This window comes from Marmota marmota, unplaced genomic scaffold (genome assembly GCF_001458135.2).
Source record: "Marmota marmota marmota unplaced genomic scaffold, marMar, whole genome shotgun sequence".
NCBI lineage: Eukaryota > Metazoa > Chordata > Mammalia > Rodentia > Sciuridae > Marmota > Marmota marmota.
In genome coordinates, this window is record NW_026000082.1 from 28,241,917 (window position 1) to 28,264,054 (window position 22,138).

Sequence of the window (22,138 nt, forward strand, 5' to 3'; positions counted from 1 at the left end):
GTGAACAAGCCTCTGAGGGCAGATTATTATCTTCAGAAAGACTGAGAGGAGATAACTTGACAACACATTAAGTACAGATGACTCTTCAAAGAAATTTTGCTCTGAATTAAAGAAAATAAGCTGAAACTAAACTAAAATCTGGAATAAATAGGTTTTTTAACTTACATTTTTTGTTTTCTTTTGTGAGAAAAAATTTAAATGAAGAAAAATTACATCTTTGTAATTTTAACATCTTGGGAATGATTCATTAAACAAGGAGTAATTAATGTATTCAGGAGAAGAGTCTTCGGGCAATAAATAAAGTTGATGATCAGTAAAATGGGTAAAATATAGGTTTATTGGTAAATCTGGGGGGAAATTTGTAACGTTATTTTAACCAACTTAAGTAGAATATTTGTTTGCTAATAAGCAAATTTCATGATGCCAAAAAAGGTAATTTTTATTACTCCTTGTTCTTATGCTTAATCCTTGCATTAATGGTTTACTAACATTTCTATACTATATCTAAAAATCACTTCATTGTAAGATACTACCAACAAAGGGATCCAATTACCAATTACATTTCATTTATAAAGCACTTAATTCCTCCTGTTTTGTTTGAAGTGTAATTATCACAAAGTAACATCAATTACAATTCCAACTTCAGAAACCATGCTTCTCCATCAATTTTCTGAGGCTGCAAGCTGGGGTTGTAGTTCAGTGGATGAGCGCTTGCCTCACATGGTTCGATTCTCAGCACCACATAAAAAAATAAATACAACAAAGATATCATGTCCATTTACAACTAAAAAAAAATGTTTAAGAAAATTTCTGGGGTTGCTACTTTTCTCTGCTATATAAAGAAACAAAGAATGGTGGAAATATGGATCCCTACAACTACTAGGAATGCAAAAACAAACAATAAACATAAAAATGAAGTAATCAGTAAGTTCTAAGTAAAAGTTTAAATCAGCATTTTGACACAGAAATATCTGAGATAATTTGATTTTTATTGCTACTTACATAACAATTCCCTAAATAAAAATCTCTTTAAACTGTAAGATCACAAATGTAGTTCAACAGCTTATAATATTTATATAAAGCCAGAAATCATTAAACATAAAGCATAAAATGCCTAAAATGCTTATTTTTATTTAAGACATACAGAAGCACATTTGCAAATCATGTGGTGATCAGTCAAAACTTTGATAATGGGATTTCTTGCATAAATAATAACAAATCATCTTTATAACTGCAATTGAATTTCTTTAAATTAGAATCATAGAGTCACTCACACATTCTTATGTTTACTGATTCACCTAGTGTTTCGAAAGCATTCAAATTATTCACAGAAACAACAGCTCACTTTTCAAAGGACGATTTTAGTTGGGTAAAAAAGGACATAGTTGAAATATTTAATTATATGACAAATATTAATAAACAAATTTGGGAACAAACAAAACTGACTCTTAGTAAGCATGATGAATTTTGTTTGGGAAACTACTAAATGCTTGAAAAAAAAAGACTTTTATTTATCAATAGGCCAGTGACCAAGAGAAAATTTTTCACGAAAATAGGACAAGATATTGAATATGTTTCAATCTGCTTTCAAACTGCAGGTATCAACATATTAGTGGACCACAGCCAGAATTTTCTTTTAAATGAACGACCAGAAAGCACAAGCTTACCATATAGAATTATAATAAGCAAAGCTACAAGAAACATTTGTGAACACATGTACACATGTGCACAAGCATATATAGTCTCAATGTAAAATATATTCCTAACAGGTTTCAAAAAAACAAAATTTAAAGCTGACATCAGTGGAATATTTAGATCAATTCTGATTTTATAGCATAATAAATAAAAGATGATTAACAGATGTTGACACTTGAAATATTTCTGATATGAGTTTGATCTTACCAATTAAAGTCTACTTGTACAAAGTAGATAAGCTAAAAATTATAAAGTACGTTATAAAAATATAAAATAACCATGTGTTTTTCAAAGGACAGATGCAGACAACAGATTTTACTTTTTTGAATGATCACTGATATTTATAATGATAAAGAAGATCAGAGGTATCTATAAAATGATCCAAACATTCAGCATGTACCTAAAAATTGTTAATGGCCTATTAAAGCTGAAGCATATCACTACAATAAAATATCACATATTTGGGCTGGGGATGTGGCTCAAGCAGTAACGCGCTCGCCTGGCAGGCGCAGGGTGCTGGGTTCGATCCCCCCCAGCACCCGCATAAAAATAAAATAAAGATGTTGTGTCCACCGAAAACTAAAAAATAAATAAATAAGTATTTCTTAAAAATTCTCTCTAAAAAAATTTTTTAAAAAATCACATATTTTATGGAGTAAAATTTTTTTTTTCTTCTGAGGTTTTCTTGTTTTGTTTTTTGCAGAGATAGGAATTGAGCCCAGGGTCTCTTACTGCCCCCAAACATTTTTAGGCTACCAGGGATTGAACCCAGGGATGCTTAACCACTAAGCTACATCTGCAGTCCTTTTTTAATATTTTCTCTAGAGACAGGGTCTCACTGATTTGCTAGGTGCCTCACTAAGTTGCTTAAGCTGGCTTTGTACTCTCAATCCTCTTGCCTCAGCCTCCTGAGCCACTGGGATTGCAAGCGCACACCACCATACCTGGCTCCAAAACTTTTATATATATTTTAATATCCCAGTATTTTGAAAAGCATATTACTTTCATAAGCAGAATAAAATACTTAAACAAAAATAAACAAAAGCAAAAGTTTATTTATGTCAATAGTTGCAGAAACATAATACCACAGAGGTAAGAGGAGACAGCTACAACTGTGCTCTAATTTTTGGAGCTATCCTTCCTCCTAATTCAAAAATTTCTGTAACATAGTTAGGAATTTTATTTTTATCTTCTTTCCTTTCCTGGCACCCACGATTTACCTGGTATCTATCTCTGTTTAGATAAGCAAAGATCGGTCCAAGTCCTGAATCTAATGTCTAATCTGAAACTTCATAATCCATAAAAAAGCTATGTTTAAATACTTTTTTTAGAGCCTTTAAACAGCAGAGACAGAGTAACCTGTACTTTTTTCCCCCTAGATGACACCAGTAAGTTTATGACAACATAATTCTATTACTCTCATGAAACCATTAAACACAAGACACACCACTTCTACTAGCTCACGCTATCTTCAACAGTAAAATTTTTTAATTAAAAAAAAATTCTCTTTGAATAACTTTTATCTATTGTAAGGACTGGTGAACTACAGTCCCTGACTAAGGGCTTTTTTTTTTTTTTTTTTTTAAATGATCTCTAAGTAAGGAATTCTTTTACATTTTCAAAGGTTCATGAAAATCCATGAGGCTCTGGGTTCAATACCTAGCACGACTCACTAAATAAATAGATGAAGAAACAAATATTTAAAGAGCAAGAAGAGGAGGGGGAAAAGGAAGAAGAAGAGGAGAGAAACCATATTCGGGCCACAGTCAAGAAATACAGTTTATCCTTTGGTTCCAAAACTACTTAGGGACAATTCTTATAGAACTGTACCTGAATTAAATTCAAAAGAACAGAGATTGTAAATGAGACACAAGCTACAAAATAGTAACTGTGAAACACTCCACTCCCAGCCAAGGTACAGATACTATTTGCAGAATAATTCTCCTGCTATAAATAACTAAAAACAAGGCAAAATGTATGTAACATCTCTTTTCAGAGTACAAATAAGGAACATAAGACAGAAAGGGCTGAGAAAATGGAAGCAAATTAAGTGAGCCCTATGTTCACCTTGGCATTTAGCCAGGGAACTTAGAAAACCCTGGTACAGAGAGGGAAAACTCAAGAACACTCCAGGCTCAATAATCTGAAAACACAAGATAGAGTTTGAGAAAGCGGTAGCAGCAGCTGGTATTTGCTGAACAAATTACCAGGGAAGAGACAAATACTCAGAAAAGACAGACATTAAGCTACACTAAAATTAGGTAAAATTCTGTAAGGATGAATACAGAACAACTATCAGAGAGATATAAGATGAAAAATAACTGGTGTTCCCACAAGGATGTGGATACTTTTAAATTCAGATTAACCTTGAGTGATGAGATTTTGTCACTAAATACACTGATAAATCTAGATAACGGATTATTGTCTGCTTAAAAAAAAAACGATTATCAACTAAGACAATCTACAGTATATAGTACTAAATGAAGAAGGCCAATCTGAAAAGGCATAAGGGTAGAGAAAGTAAAAAGACTGGTTCGATCCTCAGCACCAAATAAATAAATAAATATATAAATAAATAAAAAGGTATTATGTCCAAGACTAGTCGTTTACAAAGGTTAGAGGGAAGAGAAAGATGAACAGATAGAACATAGATAATTTCTAAAACAGTGAAACTATTCTGTATATTATCACCATGATACATTTGCCATAGAATGATGAACACCAAGAGGGAACCCTAATGTAAATTATGAATTGTGGGTGACAATAATGTGTCATTGTAAACTTGTCAATTGTAATAAAAACTTAACTACAGTTTGGGATATCCATGGTTGGGAAAGGCTCTACGGTAAGGGAGGTAGGAAAGGTACAGCAATTCCTTATAATTTCAACTCAATTTTGCTATAAGCCTAAACACTATTCAGAAAAATAAAGACAGGGAGAGGAGGAGGGGGGAAAGAAAGCTTGTCAAACACCCAGGATAATCAACAGGGATCTCTAAAATGTTGCACACTAAAAACAGGGCTAAACTAACTTAACTTCTACAATGAAATCAATTCTAGAGCTGTTCTCAGAAGTTTAAAAAACCAAGTTCCCAAAAGATCAAACTAATTCAAAGCAAATTAACTGCATCACCCCCCCACATACACACACACACACCCCAACACCCATGTTAAAAAAAAAAAAAAAAAAAAANNNAAAAAAAAAAAAAAACAGAGTTGGATGACATACACTAACTTTGTAAGTATGAAATTATTTCAAAATGAAAACTTAAGTTCCATAGAGATTCATGGAAAAGAGTCCAGAAATGGACTCAAATGTATTAGGCCAACTAATATGCAACAAAAGTATGTAGATAAAGCAATTTGAAAAAACAAAAATCCGGGTTGGGGATATAGCTCAGTTGGTAGAGTGCCTGCCTCACAGGCACAAGGCCCTGGAGGGTTCAATGCCCAGTACCACCGAAAAAAAAAAAAAAAAGTTCAGTTACAAATTTTGGGCTGGGAATGTGGCTCAAGTGGTAGCGCGCTCGCCTGGCATGCATGCGGCCCGGGTTCGATCCTCAGCACCACATACAAACAAAGATGTTGTGTCCACCGAAAACTAAAAAATAAATATTAAAATTCTCTCTCTCTCTCTCTCTCTCTCTTAAAAAAAAAAATCAATTAATCAATCAATAAAGGTAAAAAAAAATCCCTTTAATAAATGGAACCATACTGGATATTCAAATGCAAAATATTTATTTTGACTCTTGCATTATACTACATACTAAAACTAACTCAAAATGGATTACTGATCCAAATATAAAATTTAAGGTTTCTAGGGAAAAAAGTTAAAAAATCTTCATGATTTTAGGACATATTTATTAACACACAAAGGGCACACACTATAAAATTTTAATAACATATGGCTTCATCAATACTAAATACTTGTGCTTTACAAAGGATACTATTAAGATAATGAAAAGGCAAATCTCAGATGAGACGGATGTAGATGGAGAAAGATACAGAAATATACCCATCTATTTCTAGCTATAAATCTATCTATATTGACAGACATCCAAAGTATATAAATAAACTTTACATCTAAGAAACAAAAAGATGAACAACAAATTTCAAAATGGACAAAAATTTGAACACAGGCTTCATAAACTAGCATTTAGGAAAGGCCAATAAACAAAATGAAAAGATGTTCAACAGTCCTATTTATCAAGGAAGTGCAATTTACAACAATGAGATGTCACTATCCAACCCCACCCAATCCCACTAAAATAGCTGTAATTCAAAAGACAGAGACAACCTAATCAAATGGATAAATTCCATGAAAACTTATCAAAACAGATACAAGATTAAACATTAAATGTGACTAACATTACCTCAATTCAAACTGAATGCATAATTTAAAAAAACCTTCACCTCAAGAAATCTCCAGGCCCAGTTGGTTTCACTGGTGAATTCTTTTTAAAAAATTAATGAAGCTATAATCCCAATATTAACAAAAATTTTGACAGGAAAATCCTTAAGAAAATATTAGCAAAATCAGGGATAGAAATATGGCTGAGTGGTAGAGAATCTGCCTAGCATGAGCAAAGCCCTGGTTCAATATACATAACCCAAGAAAAAGAAAACATTAGCAAATGGAAGCCAACAACATGGGAATAGTAATATTCTTCAGCAATTTCTCAGGATAAAATGACAATATTTTTTAATGTAATAAAGCTTAAGCCTACTGGACAGAAACCAACAAAAATTAACCCCAAATGACAAAACGCAATAACTACTTTAAGTGAAATCAGGAAATCAGTCAAAAGTAACTATTACCTTGATTATTACTTCAGGAAATCCTACAAGTTTTAGCAAAACCAATGAAATTATATGTGAGCAACCACTGGGGGTAAAAAAAAAATCTATTCAATAATATGGTTTTTGTCTAGATCATTACAGACTCAAGTTTATTTTAAAAGCAACAAGATTTAACAGGGGCGGGCTGGGATTGTGGCTCAGTGGTAGAGTGCTTGCCTCACATGTGTGAGGCACTGGGTTCAATCCTCAGCACCACATAAAAATAAATAAATAGATAAATAAATAAAAATATTGAGTCCATCTACAATTAAGGAAATTTTTTTTTAAAAAGATTTAACAGGAGAATTGTATAAAATTTTTAGGCTATTCCAGCAGTAGGAAACTGGAAATTAGAAAAATACTCCATTTTCAAAGGTAACAAAATACTTTGGTATAAATGACATAAGGAGAGGGCTGGAGTTCTAGCTCAGTGGCAGAGCGCTTGCCTAGTACGTGTGAGGCATTGGGTCCCGTTCTCAGAACTACATAAAAATAATAAATGAATAAATAAAATAAAGATATTTTGCAAAACGACATAAGTATAAAGTATTTATTACTTGAAAACAATCAAAATTTTAATGAATGACATAAAACAAGATCTGTATAATAAGATGTGGCCCATAATACAATATGAAATAAAAATTCTGTTTATTTCCCAAAGTAATAGATAAATGTATGCTTTTGTAAATTAGAATTCCAACTTTGTCCCCCCCCCCCCACCAGTGCTAAGGATCAAACCCAGGGCCTCATCCATGCTGAGCAAGCATTTTACCACTCAGAGCTATATCCCAAATCCCTCCAATAATATTTTTGTATTGTTTAAAATTATGTTAAAATTTAGTGCCTTAATAAAAAGCTTAAAAAATAAAATAAAACAAATGAACAAAAAAATCCTGAGTTCTATGATATGGACCTGGAATCCCAGCTACTTACTTGGCTGAAGAAGGAGGATCATTTGAGTCCAGAGGTTCAAGCCTAACCAAAATAGCAAGATAAGTCTTAAAAAAAAAAAAGGCAAAAAAATCAAACACACACTGACTTGCCTCAGCAGACAGATGTCTATACCAAATATTCAATTAAAATATAGTAATAAAAAACTTTTTAGGGCATACTCGCCCACATCTCTATTCCCAGCAACTCAGGACACTGAGGCAAGAGGATCACAAGTTCAAGTCCAGTCTGGGTAACACAGAGAGACCCTGTCTCAAAATGAAATTTCAAAGGGAATGGCAGGTACCTCAGTGGTAGAGTACTTGACCAGTATGTGTGAGGCCCTGGGTTCAATGCCCAGTTTTGGGGAAGAAAGGGACTACTTAAAACAAATATCCAACAAAATAAATATGGTACTGACATAGCAATAAATATATTAATAGAACATAACAGAAATCCCAAATATAGATCCCAACATAAATAAAACATTAATATATCTCAGAGGTATCAATTCAGTTCAATGTTAAAAAGATGGAACTATTTAGATGAGGAGAATTATGTGTTAGAACAACAGGCTACCCATCTAAAAAAAACTAAACCCCTATCATACCCAACATCCAAATGAAATGAGGCTTAAAAGCTAAAATATGAATTAAAGAGGTGTTATAATATCTTTTCTAGAATTATAAATTTTTACTAAAAAAATGTTAAAGCAGAAAAACAAAGCAATAACAAGTTCATGGAGAGGAAGACTCAATATCATCAAACATGACATTCCTATTAAATTCCAAGTTAAGTTTTCATTATGTGGTTTTGTTAAGAAGTTAACAAGAGCTGGGCATGGTCCATGCTGCTTGACTTGGGAGGCTGTGGAGGGAGGATCCCCAAGTTCAAGGCCAGCCTCAGCAACTTACCAAGGACCCTTTAAGCACCTTAGTGAGACCCTGTCTCAAAATAAAAAGAGCTACGGTTAAGTGCTCCTAGGTTAAAATCCCCAATATCCAAAAAAAAAAAAAAGCTAGCAAGATATTTCTAACATGAATAGTCAAGAACAGGCAATATCCTGAGGAACAATTTTCAGGGATATGTCCTATCAGATTACCAAGATTTATTATATAGCTAAATCAATTAAAACAACATGGTACTGGCACATGAATAAATAATCAGTCCCCTGGAACATTAACTGAGAAAGCATGGGGGGGGGGGGAGCCTCACAAATATTTAGCCTTATTACTAAGAAAAGGAGGCAGTATTTAATAAATGGTGATAAGATAATTCATTAACCTTCTGATACAAGATAAAATTAGTTCCCCAAGCAGTTCTTTATAAAAAATTAATCTAGGGTGATTCAACAGCTACATGCAACAGGTAAAACGAACAAGCATTGGTTAAAAATATATATATATATATAAAACTATTCATGTTTCTGATCTCAGACCAGGCAAGATTTTCTAAAATAAAATGATGGGAAAAAATGTAAACCAAAGGAAAAGACTAATACATTTATCTTCACTCAATTATATTAAATTTAATCAAGTTCTGCATATGCAAAGACTCTACAAAGACAAGACACAAATTGAGCATTATCTGCACCATCTGTAACTAGTAAGTTAACTTTTCAGAATATTTAGAAATCTCCTACAATTCAATAAGGAAAAGACCCAATTGCAAGTGAGCAATATATTTAACTGAGCAGTCATTTCACAAGAGAAATCAATTCTGGCCAATAAACAATTTTAAATGTTCAACTAAATATTTAATTATTACTAATAATAATTATTAATCAGGGAAATGCAAATTTAACACAAAACTAATTCCACGATGCATTTTCCATACTGACAAAGTTTGAAGGTCTGATAAATTGAGTGTTGTAGGAATAGAGTTTTGCATTACTAGAAATGTGGGAATTTACACACCTTATATTTATGCAATCACCTTCTCAAATAAGCTCTACAACTCTGGGAGGTAAATTATGCGTACACAAAATTCAAGAACCACCTGTTCTTTGGGGATTCCTTATTAGGAAAGATTTATTTTCACATCTTTCAAATGCCTTAAAAAAAAAAAATCAAAAGAAGTACATTTCCTGATACAAAAGTTACACTAAATTCATATTTTAGTGTCCATAAAGCTTTGATGAAAATGAATTAATTTAATTCATTCATGCACTGTTTATGGCTATGTTTGTACTACAGAGGCATAGCTAATTGCTCTAACAGAGACTATATGACCTATGAAGTCTAAATGTTTATTATCTGATCCTTCATAGAAAAAGTTTGCCAGTCCCTGCCCTAGATTTACAGATTCGAAATTTTTTTAGAGAGAGACCCACCATAAGAAATACATCTTACACTGAATTTCATACAAGGTACTTTTTTGTTATCAGGAAAAATACATATAAATGTTCACAGAAGAAACGATTATAATAGAAAAACTTGAAGCTTCAAGAAATCTACAGACAAAATAATATAATTTAAAATTGTAATATATTTTTTAAGTATAAGGCTTAAAATATAAAATTCCTAAAAGAAAACAGAGGAAAAGCTTCCAGATACTGGATTTGGCAACAATTTCTTGGATATAGCACCAAAAGCACAAGCAACTAAAGCAAAAATAAGACAAATGGGCAACATTTTTTAAAAATATTTTTTTTAGTTGAAGATGGACACAATAACCTTTATTGTATTTATTTTTTATGTGGTAATGAGCATTAAACCCAATGCCTCACACATGCAAGGCAAGTGCTCTACCAATGGGCTACATTTAACTTGAAAACTTTATATCAAAGGAAACAATCAATAAAGTGAGAAAATAGCCAACAGAATAAGAAAAGATATCTGCAAATCATATATCTGATAAAGGGAAATATTTATACAGAACTCTTACAACTCATCAAAAACAAAACCAATCTGATTTTAAAATAGCCAATAACTTTAAGAGACATTTCTTCAAAGATGATCAACAAGCATATGAAAAGATGCTCAACATTACCAATCATTAAAGAAATGCAAATCAAAACTACAATGAGACACCATTTCATACTCATTAAGATAGACACTATCAAAAACAAAATAACAAGTATTGATGATGTACAAAAATTAAAACCCTTCTGCAACACTGGTAGGAATGTGAATTCTTCTAACCAGTGTAGAAAAATGTGAGGTAGTTTCTTAAAAAATTAAAAATGAATTATATGTGATCCAGTAATCCCACTTCTGAGTTTGAAAAACAAAAACAAACAGCCCAAAAAAAAAAAAAAAAAAAAAAACCATGAAGTCAACATCCCAAAGAGATATCTGCATACCCATTTTTTGCTGCAATGTTATTCACTACAGCAAAGAAGTAGAAACATCTCAAATGCCCATCAAAGAATAGATGAATAAATAAAACGTGATATGTGCATATCACATAATATTATTCAGCCTTAAAAAATAAGAAATTCTGACAAATATTTCAACAAAGATAAAACTTAAGAACATTATCCTAAGTTAATATTTCAACAAGAAAAGACAAATATTGTATGATTCTACTTATAGGAAGTAGCTAAAGAAGTGAAACTCTTAATAACAAAAAGAAAATTGTATAGAGGATAGGAAAGGCAGCAGAACACAACAGACAGTAGTATGGCAATATGTAAATCAATGGATGTGTAACTGATGTGATTCTGCAATCTGTATATGGGGTAAAAATGGGAGCTCATAACCCACTTGAATCAAAGTGTGAAATATGATATATCAAGAACTATGTAATGTTTTGAACAGCCAACAATAAAAAATTTAAAAAAAAAAAAAAAGAAAATTGTAGTTGTCAGGAGCTGGGAAGAGGGAGTAATAGGGATTTATTGTTCACTGAACACAGAGTTTCAGTGAACAATAATAAGATGCAAGGGTTCATCTTGAACAATGTGAATACAGTTAACCACTACTGAATTTCATGCTTATGATGGTTTGGGGTGATAAATTTTGTTATGTTTTTAACATAATTTTAAATAAACAGATAAATAAATGTGACATTTTTACATAATGAATTATCATATGTCAGTGACAAATGAATAAACTACAAACATCAATACAGCCAAATCTCAGGAATATAAAATGGAAAAAAAGCAAGGGTAACATATACACTATGATTCAAAACAATCCAAAGCTCAAAAGCAAGTAAAATGAAGATATTATATAATATGGTGAAACAATTTTGAAAAGTAAGGAAATAAAGTTTAGAATAGTGATTACTTTCTGAAGATCTGGCTATTTATATGGGACTGGAGAACTGGCATCAAAAGTATGAAAATATACTTTTTTTTTAAAGCCTCATTTTTTTATCTTTATTTTGTTTATTTTTATGTGGTGCTGAGGATCGAACCCACGGTCTCATACACGAGAGGCGAGTGCTCTACCGCTGAGCCATAACCCCAGCCCAAAAATATACTTTTTTTAAGTTAGGTAGTGAAGCCGATGATTTCGTTTTAATCTCTCATTATATTTTTGTGCTTATTTAATAATTTATAAAAATAGATTTCTAAAAATTCTAAGAAATTCTAGGACACCATATAATCAAGGGATAAGAAAAACTTCCTCAACCAAGACTACAAATCCAGATGTTATTTTTCAAATTGCTGAAATTTTTAAATATTAAAATACTTACTTAACAAAAGATAACAAAAAAGACAGTTAAACAAGAGAAATCAGGACACCAGCCTCCATTTTCAAGAGCCTTAAGTTATGCATTTCAAAAGTTAAAAACACTGAAGGTATACAGTGATTGTCTATCTTTTTAAGCGTATACCCAAATTTTCTTTAAAATATTTACTTTAATATGCTATGACTCACCTTAACAATTATTATAATATGAAACGAGATTGCAACCTGGCATGAAAAAAAAGTAGAAAAACAAGCAAAAGATATTCAACAAATATTTATGGCTAGACAATAGAGACAAGTTCAAATGTTAAACATATTGATTCAATAAGACTGAAGAACATGCAAATTAATGTTAACTCAGATGTCGTACATCTACTGGACTGCCAAATACTACAAAGAGGTATAATATATACTAATGAGTGGGACAAAGTATTCTTATATACTGCTGGCTAAAATGTTAGGTTTAAAGATTAAAAGCAGTCCACCAATACCTATTAAAATTAGGTATTTCCTTTATCCCATAATCTCCACTCTTCAGAATCTATGCACAAATACAAAAATCGCAAATAAATAAGGACATATATTAAAGGATTCTAAATGCATCATTTTTTTCATGGCAAAAGAGAAAAAAAAAACACTAAAACAATGTAAATGCCTTAAAAACAAAGGCAGAAAAAGACTTATTGTGGACTTAAATTAAAATATTATATAATTTAAGAGTTACAGCTATTCCAATTGTGATGGAAAGGTATCATGAAGTACTTTTGGAAGAGAAAAGTAAAACTGAGTATGTATATGATTCCACTTTTTAAAATTGTTTTTAATTCTAATTTGTTATATATGACAGAAGAATGCATATTACACATATTGAGCACATTTTTTCATATCTCTGGTTGTATACAAAGTATATTTACACCATTGTGTCTTCATACATGTACTTAGGATAATGATGTCCATCTCATTCCACCATCTTTTCTGCTCCATGTTTTCTCCCTCCCCCACCCCAAGCCCTTTGCTCTATCTAGAGTTTGACTAATACTCCTTTGCTCCCCTTCCCAACTACACTATAAATCAGCCTCCTTATAACAGAGAAAACATTTGGCATTTGGTTTTTTGGGATTAACTAACTTCACTTAGCATTATATTCTCCAACTCTATCCATTTGCCTGCAAATGCCATAATTTTATTCTCTTTTAATGCTGAGTAATATTCCATTGTGTATATATACCACAGTTTCTTCATCAATTCATCTACTGAAGGGCATCTAGGTTAGTTCCAAAGTTTAGCTATTGTGAATTGTGCTGCAATAAACATTGATTAGCTGTGTCCCTGTAGTATGCTGTTTTTAAGTCCTTTGGTTATAAACCGAGGAATAGGATAGCTGGGTCAAAATGTGGTTCCATTCCCAGTATTTCCAAGGAATTTCAATAATGCTCTCCATATAAGCTGCACCATTTTGCAGTCCCACCAGCAGTTTATGAGGGTGTCTTTTCCCCACATCCTCGCCAACACTTATTGTTGTCTGTATTCTCAATAACTGCCATTCTGACAGGAGTGAGATGAAATCTTAGAGAAGTTTTGATTTGCATTTCTCTGAATGCTAGAAATGCTGAACATTTTTTCATGTATTTGTTGATTGATTGTATATCACCTTCTGAGAAGTGCCTTGGCCCATTTATTGATTCGGTTATTTGGGTTTTTTTGGTATTTAGATTTTTGAGTTCTTTATATATCCTAGAGATTAGTGCTCTATCTGATGTGCAAGGCATAAAAATTTGATCCCAAGATATACGCTCTCTATTCACCTCACTGATTGTGCTTTTGCTGAGAAGAAGCGTTTTAGCTTGAATCAATCCCATTTATTAATATGATCCCACTTTTACTAAACAAAATATTACTCAAAACTCTTATGTATGTTTATCTATGTATATTTATGGCTAATAATTTTATGAGCATTGATAAGAACTTGGAAGGCTACCTACAAAGTTGTTGAAGTGAATTGTGAAAAGGGATAGGGTTGATGACATGGAAAGAACAAACCAGCAGAAATGCCAAAAAAAAAAAAAATCATACATGAACAGATTCATGCAATTTGTGAGTATGTATTACAGGAAGTGACTAATGCTGTGGAAATTCATTTACAGATATACAGTATGATTTTTTTTTTTTTGGGGGGGGGGGGCGGTAGGCAATGCTTGGGATTAAATCCAGGGCTTTGTGCATGCGAGGCAAGCCCTGTACCAACTGAGCTATATCCCCAGCCCCCTAGCATAAATTTTTTAAAACCTACTTTATGGTTTAGAATGCAATATTCAATTGCAGAATTCCATGCTGTGACAGCACATTGTAATTTCATAAAAATGGCCACGTTACGTCACACCCCATGTGCTTTCCAAAATGTGACCTAGACCACCTCCTATAAAGATGAAGACTCTGCAACTTCTTCTGAACCTGGGCAAGCCTATGACTTGCCTGTAGCCAATGGAATGTGGTAGAAGTGATATTTTGAGACTTCAGAAGTTCTACTAAAAAAGATGATCCAACTTCTGCCTTACTCACTGAATTACTAATTTGTGTGGGATCCCCAAGCCACCATTAAAAAAAGTCAGACTACATATGAGGAAAGCAAGCTCAGACTATTTTCCGGTGCTCAAGTCATTGTTCCATACTTTGAGTCCTCCTAGCCCATGCACCAGACATAAGTCAATAAACTTCCAGACTATACTTCCAGGTTATTCCAGGCTACTGTAGTCACCCCCAGCCTCCAAATCATCTGTCAAGACCCAAGCATTGTTTTGGGATGGGGAGTGATCCCTTTCTAAATACCTGAGCCACCTAGTCTTTGAGCATAATAAAATGGTTAATATTTGACATCAAATTTCAGGTGGTTTAAACTGCATGTAGTAATTAGAATGAAAATTCAAGATATGTTCTATCTTACACAATTTAGAAAATCCTGGAAAACTATGTCAACTGACTTTAAGACCAACACTTAAGATTAAAATGTCAAATTTCTAAAACACACATTACATAGTTAAATAATTAACTTTCACAAAATAACTGGAAGAAAACCAGTAAAGTCATCTCTCAGTATCCATGAAGAATTTGTTCCAGGACCCCTCATAGATTAAAAAAAATCTACAGGTACTGGATATGGTGGCACACACCTGTAATCCTAGTGGCTGGGTTCAAAGCCAGTCTCAATGGTGAGGTGCTAAGCAACTCAGTGAGACCCTGTCTCTAAATAAAATATAAAATGGCTGGGGATGTGGCTCAGTGGTCAAGTGCCCCTGAGTTCAATCCCTGGTACCAAAAAACAAACAAACAACAAAACTCTCAAGGTGTTCAGGTGTTCAAGTGTCTTATATGACAAAATGGCATAGTATTTGCAAGTAAACTAGGCAAATCCTCTTGTATACTTTAAGTTGTCCAGATTACTTATCATATCTAAGATGATGTAAATAGTTGTTATGCCTATTGTTTAGGGGAAATGACAAGGAAAAACACTACAAGTTCAGTACACATGCAATTTTTTCCCAAATATTTTTTATCTGAGCTTTACTGAATCCAAAGATACAGAACCCATGAATACGGAGGACCAAGTGTATTTTCTAAATAATTCAACATAAATAAGTTTTAAGTATACACACTATTAAGTTAATAAATAATCAATAGACATTAGACTACTTCATCCATATGTTTCTGTGTACATGTGTTCTAAATGGTCACATTCTATTTCTTCATCTTCCATTGGAGAAACAGGTCAGAATCGTCTTACATTCAAAACCTTTACAATATGCTTTTATCACCCTCTAATCTTACTGACCAACCTGAACTAAATTCCACATACAACTTATGTCTTCAGTTTCCCTGACACTATTCAGTATTATTGATAACAATACTGAAACATAGCTGTAATTTGTTCACAAAAATACAGAAATAAAATAAAAATTAGTTTAGTCCATCTTTACACTGGTTACTGGTCAATATGCTCAATTCAAGAAGAACCTTTGTTTTTATTTAATTAATTAAAAATTGTAGAGAACTGTGAGGTGTTTTTCAGTTAAAGCTCTATCAATTCTCAAGTTACATCCCTAAAGAAACTTTAGGTTTCTTTTCAACATTTTTATAAGGTTAATAGTCTTTCATAATGTTGGAAGAATTCAAATACTCAACAATAAACTATGTAAACAAAAATATGTAAACAGTTCTGGTTAAAAGGGAAAAACTTCAATTATTGGTTCTTTTTATTGTTTTCTTACATTTTACTTTTTTAAAATTGTATCAATTTTCTTAAATTGAACCATACTGATAAGGCAGATATAATTCAGACCCCCATAAGCAACAACAAAATCCTCAATCATAGTTAATATCCTTAATATGCTTCAAAAGCTACTTTACAAATACCTTTATTTCTATCAAATAATTGTTATTCTCAAAAAACTGTGACTCCAATGAATTACAGGGCAATTCAGAAATAGATAATGAAAAATTTAAAAGGAGGGGCTTTAGAGTTATGTAAACTTGCATTCAAATCCTGACTCCAATTAAAAGCTAAATGGTATCTCTAAACCTTAGTTTTTTTCCTTAGTAAATGAAGACAGCCATATTATCTTCATCCAAATGGTTACTAAGACAGATAATGCCCACTAATAACAATTCTCCTTCTCTTCCTTACTAAGAGATCCTCAATTTTATTTTTGGCACAGACTCAGCTACAGGACTATAATTTCCAGCTTTCTTTGAAGCTAGATTGGGCAATGAAATGTACACCCAATCACACAGGTAGAATTTCCATTTAAAAAAAAGTCCTAATTGCGTTAAGAAGTGTGCTTTTGGGCTGGGGATGTGGCTCAAGCGGTAGCGCGCTCGCCTGGCGTGCGTGCGGCCCGGGTTCGATCCTCAGCACCACATACAAACAAAGATGTTGTGTCCGCCGAAAACTAAAAAATAAATATTAAAAAATAAAAAATTTTTTAAAAAAAAGAAGTGTGCTTTTTTTTTTTTTTTTTTTTTTTGCCTTCCTCCCCAGGGAACATCATGCATCTTAGAACACCAAGATATCTCGAAAATGGAAGCCATGCACTAAGGTTGTGATACAGAAAGCTGAAGGCCCCGGATTCCTGAAAACTACAAACCCATATTATAATCGAGGCTTCTTGATTATGAGAAATAAATTTCTATCATGTTTCTATTATATAGTTAAGCTTAATATCCGAAAATAATAAATATCATTTTAAAGAATAATACGTGTAAGGTTTTTCCACAAACTAGTACTCACTGCAAGTAATCAAAATAGATTTTTTTCATCCAAACAACATCTTCCACAACAAATCAATAATGCTTTTACTTTTCCTTTGAAGTTGTCAAGTTTATTATATTCAATAAACTTGCTCTATCTTTAGAAAATTAAACATTGCTAAGCTGGGCACACCTGCAATCCCAGCAACTAGGGAGGCTGAGGCAGGAGGGCAAAAAGTTGCCTCAGCAACTCAGTGAGACTATCTCAAAAAATAAAAAGGATGTAGCTCAGTGATTGAAAAACAATCTCCAGTACTGAAAAACAAACAAAATTAACTATTGCTGGATGACCAGTTGGTTATCCCAGAGTCATTTAATGAAAAGTCTTTAAGAAAACAGCTACGTGAATACGTTAAATAATCTCTATACTATCTGAACTTCTTTCACACTTAGCATAAACTATTAACAGATGGGGGAACATGAATAATTCACAGTTATCAGTCACTTTCTCTATTACCAATCTTACAAAAAACCCACAGCACACATTCTCCTGAAAAATGAACAAGATGGGCAACCACACCTTCTCTTCATACCCATAAAATGTTGAGCCTTGGACTGGGGTTGTGGCTCAGTGGTAGAATGCTTGCCTAGCATGTGCGAGGCCCTGAGTTTGATCCTCAGCACCACATAAGAATAAATAAATAAAATAAAGGTATTGTGTCCAACTAAAACTAAAAAATAAGTATTTTTTTAAAAATGTTTTAGCCTTTTTTCTTTTAAATCCCATTCATTAAACATACTGTATCTCTGGAAAGTCAATTTAGAATATGATAAATCTCTTTTCTTTCTAGACATCTATCCCAAGACAAAGTGTAAGACCTTGAAACCATCTTTGGTATCCTGAATATTATTAGATAGCAGTATGCCCTTACCAATCCTGGATAAGGTTTCTAAATCTTCATGGAGAGAGGCTTAAGTGTTCCCTTAAAACGAGTCACTTCTCTGCTTCCAATATCCTTTTTTAAAAAAATATTTTTTATTTATTTATTTATTTATTTATTTATTTTAGATAGATGGATACAACACAATGCCTTTATTTTTATGTGGTGCTGAGAATCGAACCCGTGTCCCGCTCATACTAGGCAAGCACTTTACCGCTGAGCCACAATCCCAGCCCTTTCCAATATCCTTTTAATGGCAAACTACCAGAAACGGAGAGAAAAAGGGAAACACTGTACTATTTATATCTGATATTTGGTATAAAACTGACTGCTTGTACATCTCCAGTTTTGTTTTGTTCTGTTGCAGTGCTAGGAATCAAACCCAGGGCCAAGAACTCTTATCACTAAGCTACATCCTTAGCCCTTCTCTAGCTTAACAATGTCCTGAGAGACTGGGGTAAAAAAGCCCTATTAGGGCTGGGGATGTGGCTCAAGCGGTAGCATGCTCGCCTGGCATGCGTGTGGCCCGGGTTCGATCCTCAGCACCACATACAAACAAAGATGTTTTGTCCGCAGAAAAAACTAAAAAAAAAAAAAAATATATTAAAATTCTCTCTCTCTCTCTCTCAAACAAAAACAAAAACAAAAAAGAAAGAAAAAGCCCTATTAGCCAGGTGCAGTAGCACACACCTGTAATCCCAGCAGCTTGGAAGGATGAGGCAAGAGGACTGCTAATTCAAAGCTAGCCTCAGCAACTTAAGGAGTCTCTAAACACCCTAGAAAGACCTTGTCTCTTTTTTTGTTTGTTGGCTGTTGTTGTTGTTGTTGTTTTTTAAAGGCTGGGAATGTGGATCAGTGGTTAAGCACACCTCAGTTCAATCCCTGGTACCAAAAATTAATAAACTTAAATGTTAGGTATAAGACTCTAGTTATAGCCACTTGATTATAGCTTTAAAAAAAAACAAAACTTTTTTGTAATGGAAAATGGACAGAATGCCTTTATTTGTTTGTTTTTATGTGGTGCTCAGGATTGAATGAAGTGCCTCACACAGCTAGGCAAGTACTCTGCCACTGAGCTATAGCCCCAGTCCCTGATTACAGCTCTTAAGAGAAATTCCTGTTGCCACTTTTAAGATTGTTCTTATTGCAAAAACTAAAAAATAGAGCATCAGATTAAAACCTTCATCGGAAATTTTGGTTCATTTCCATTACCAATATACAAACTTAAGCATAGACATGTCTACAGCATGTATGCAAGAATTATTTGGTAAGTACTGGGGCTGCAGCTCAGTGGTAAAGCACTTGCCTAGCATTCAATCCTCAGCACCACATAAAATTAATTAATTAATTAATTAAATGTATCGTGTTCATTTACAACAAAAAATATTTTCAAAAAATTATTTGGAGAAGGCTGGGGATGTGGCTCATAGTAGAGTACTTGCCTAGCAAGCATAAGATTCTAGGTTCGAATGCCAATCCAACAAAACAAAACAAAACAAAACAAAAAATTAATGAAAAGAAGAAATAGTGGCAGAGGAATGTGTCCTAAAAGCTCTGCTTTAACATTTGACTGTTTTCCTGATACATAATTGGTTCAAAGATGACCATCAGAATCAGGGTGGTCCAATCAATAATGTTTCTTCTAGGAACTTGAAATTAAAAACGAATTAAACAGAAAGACTAAAAGTCATTGGCATATAACTGTTTTCTGACAGGATAGGCTGATATCTTTTGCTGAGTACACTGGAGGAAATTTGTTTTTTTACCTCCACTATAAATTCTATAGAATACCAAATTTACATCAAAGTGTTTCTTCTAGATAAACTAGCTAATCTACTTTGTTGCCAGCAACAATAATTAAATCCACTGAAGATAAGAATTAGTTAACTATCGATATCAAATAACAAAAAATTAAGACTAACTTAAAAAATGTAAACATTCAAAATATTAGCAAATTCCAAAAAGAAACAAGGTACTCATAGATTCTTCTGGTAGATGAAAACTTAAAAAAAAAAAGGAAAGGAAAGGTACATTCCGCTGAAGAATTCTAATTGACAAAAGTTACACTCCATAAACAAACACAAACACATCCTTTAATGATTTATCAATTCTATTCTTAGAATTTATCCTACAGAAACACCTTAACAAATATACAAAGACATGTAGAGGAAAACTTACCCAGTATTGTTTATAATAATGAAAAACTGAAAATAATTTACATATGTATAAAAGAGAAAGCTGGTTGAATTACAATATAGCCAAAGAATAAAATATTAAGTGGCCATTTAAAAGAATGCAAAAGGATTATATCCATTGACACACAAAGATTTCTATGCAGTTGAAAGAAAAAGGCAAGAATGGCATTCATACGATTCCTGCACATATAAAAAAATTCCCGTATACTATATGTGTGTGTATGCCCGCACGTGTGTGTGTGTGTGTGTGTGTGTGTATACATATATATTCATAGAAAAAAGTCTGGAAAGATATATATTAAACTCTTAAAGCCAGTTATCTTTAGCGAATGGTAATGACAAAGGTTTTTACTTTCTACTTTATTGATTTCTATACTATAAGTTGAATGTATTACTTTTATAATCATACAAAGAATTCTTTAAAATACTATAGCACAAAGATTCTAAAGAGAACATTGAAAGATGCTGTAAAAAAAGTAGAAACCTTTAAAATAATAAATATACTTTTCTATATAATTCACACTAGCACATAGTGTTATTATACTTCAACACATAAATAACTTGAGAGTAAAATATTTCTTGGAAAATAAAATGCAAGACTCTTATTATTCAAATTAATCTGCTAAAAGTACTGAAAGGATGTGATGAGATCTAGATTAAATATAACTGGTTCATCACATAAATTAGCACTAACCACTCTAATGCTAAATGCTTTGTCTAGACTTTCATCTGTCTAAAGATTTTTTTTTCAAATGGTACTTACAGTTCTCTACAATTTCATCAAAAACTGCACCACTTTTCTGTTCAAACTGAAAAAGCAAAAAAGGAAAGAGAAAAGTAACGTTATTCTCATAATCTTTTTTTTTTTTTTTTGGTGCTGGGGATTGAACCCAGGGCCAGCGCAGCTATTATCCCCAGCCCTCACATTTCATTCATACTTCTTTGTATCCTTCCCTATTCCCCAAGGAGCTCTAATTTTCAAGCCAAATTATGCAAATGAACAACATAAACAAAAACATTTCCAAATGGAGTAAAATAAAATTTAGGATGAACAAAAACAGTTCTTCAAACCAAACCCAAAAAATACATTACATTCCCTATCTTATTAATCACTCTTAAAATAAATCACACAAGAGGATGATCATATATATCTATAATAATAATAATAAGCATAGTTAACACTTAAGAACTTACTAACTCTTAAGGAGAACTATGTAAAAACTTATCAAAACTAAACAGGGGCTGGGGTTGTCATTCAGTGGTAGAGCGCTTGCCTCGCCAACATGAGGCACTGGGTTCGATACTCAGTACTACATAAAAATAACAACTAAAGGTAGTTGTGTCCACCTATAACTAAAAAATATATATTAAAAAAACCTTAACAGAACAATTGGCAATGACAATTTCTGTTCTTAGGCTAAAGGCAGAAATTTGTTGTTCTTAAAATGAAAGTGAATCATATTACAGGGAAGTAGAGTCAAGTCTGAGGAAATTCTAGACCTTAAAAACAGACACAGAGGGAAAAGAAATTATAACATAGGTAATTCTACCAAGGAATTAAAGAAAGTAGTATGCTCCACCCTGAGTCTTTAAAGGACTCCTTACTTAAAGAAATCTTAGTATTCCAGACTCCTGAACACAAGAACATCACTTCTTGA

The 22,138-nt window shown here is 32.7% G+C and overlaps 1 protein-coding gene across 6 annotated transcripts in view; it reads right to left on the minus strand.

Annotated features, from left to right (window-relative positions):
- Zmym4 (zinc finger MYM-type containing 4) overlaps positions 1–22,138 on the minus strand; it is a 101,854-nt gene that overhangs the window by 64,346 nt on the left and 15,370 nt on the right. For 3 of the 6 annotated variants that reach the window (XM_048815772.1, XM_048815773.1, XM_048815770.1), the window contains exon 1: positions 7,467–7,486. Coding sequence is in view for 1 of the 6 variants with exons in the window: in XM_015485283.2 (XP_015340769.2) it covers positions 21,244–21,289 (46 nt within the window). In the remaining 5 variants the exon portion in view is untranslated. Of the gene's footprint in view, positions 1–7,466; positions 7,488–21,243; positions 21,290–22,138 lie in introns of those variants that run through there. The other 3 variants (XR_007352104.1, XM_015485283.2, XM_048815774.1) reach the window with 3 other exon arrangements.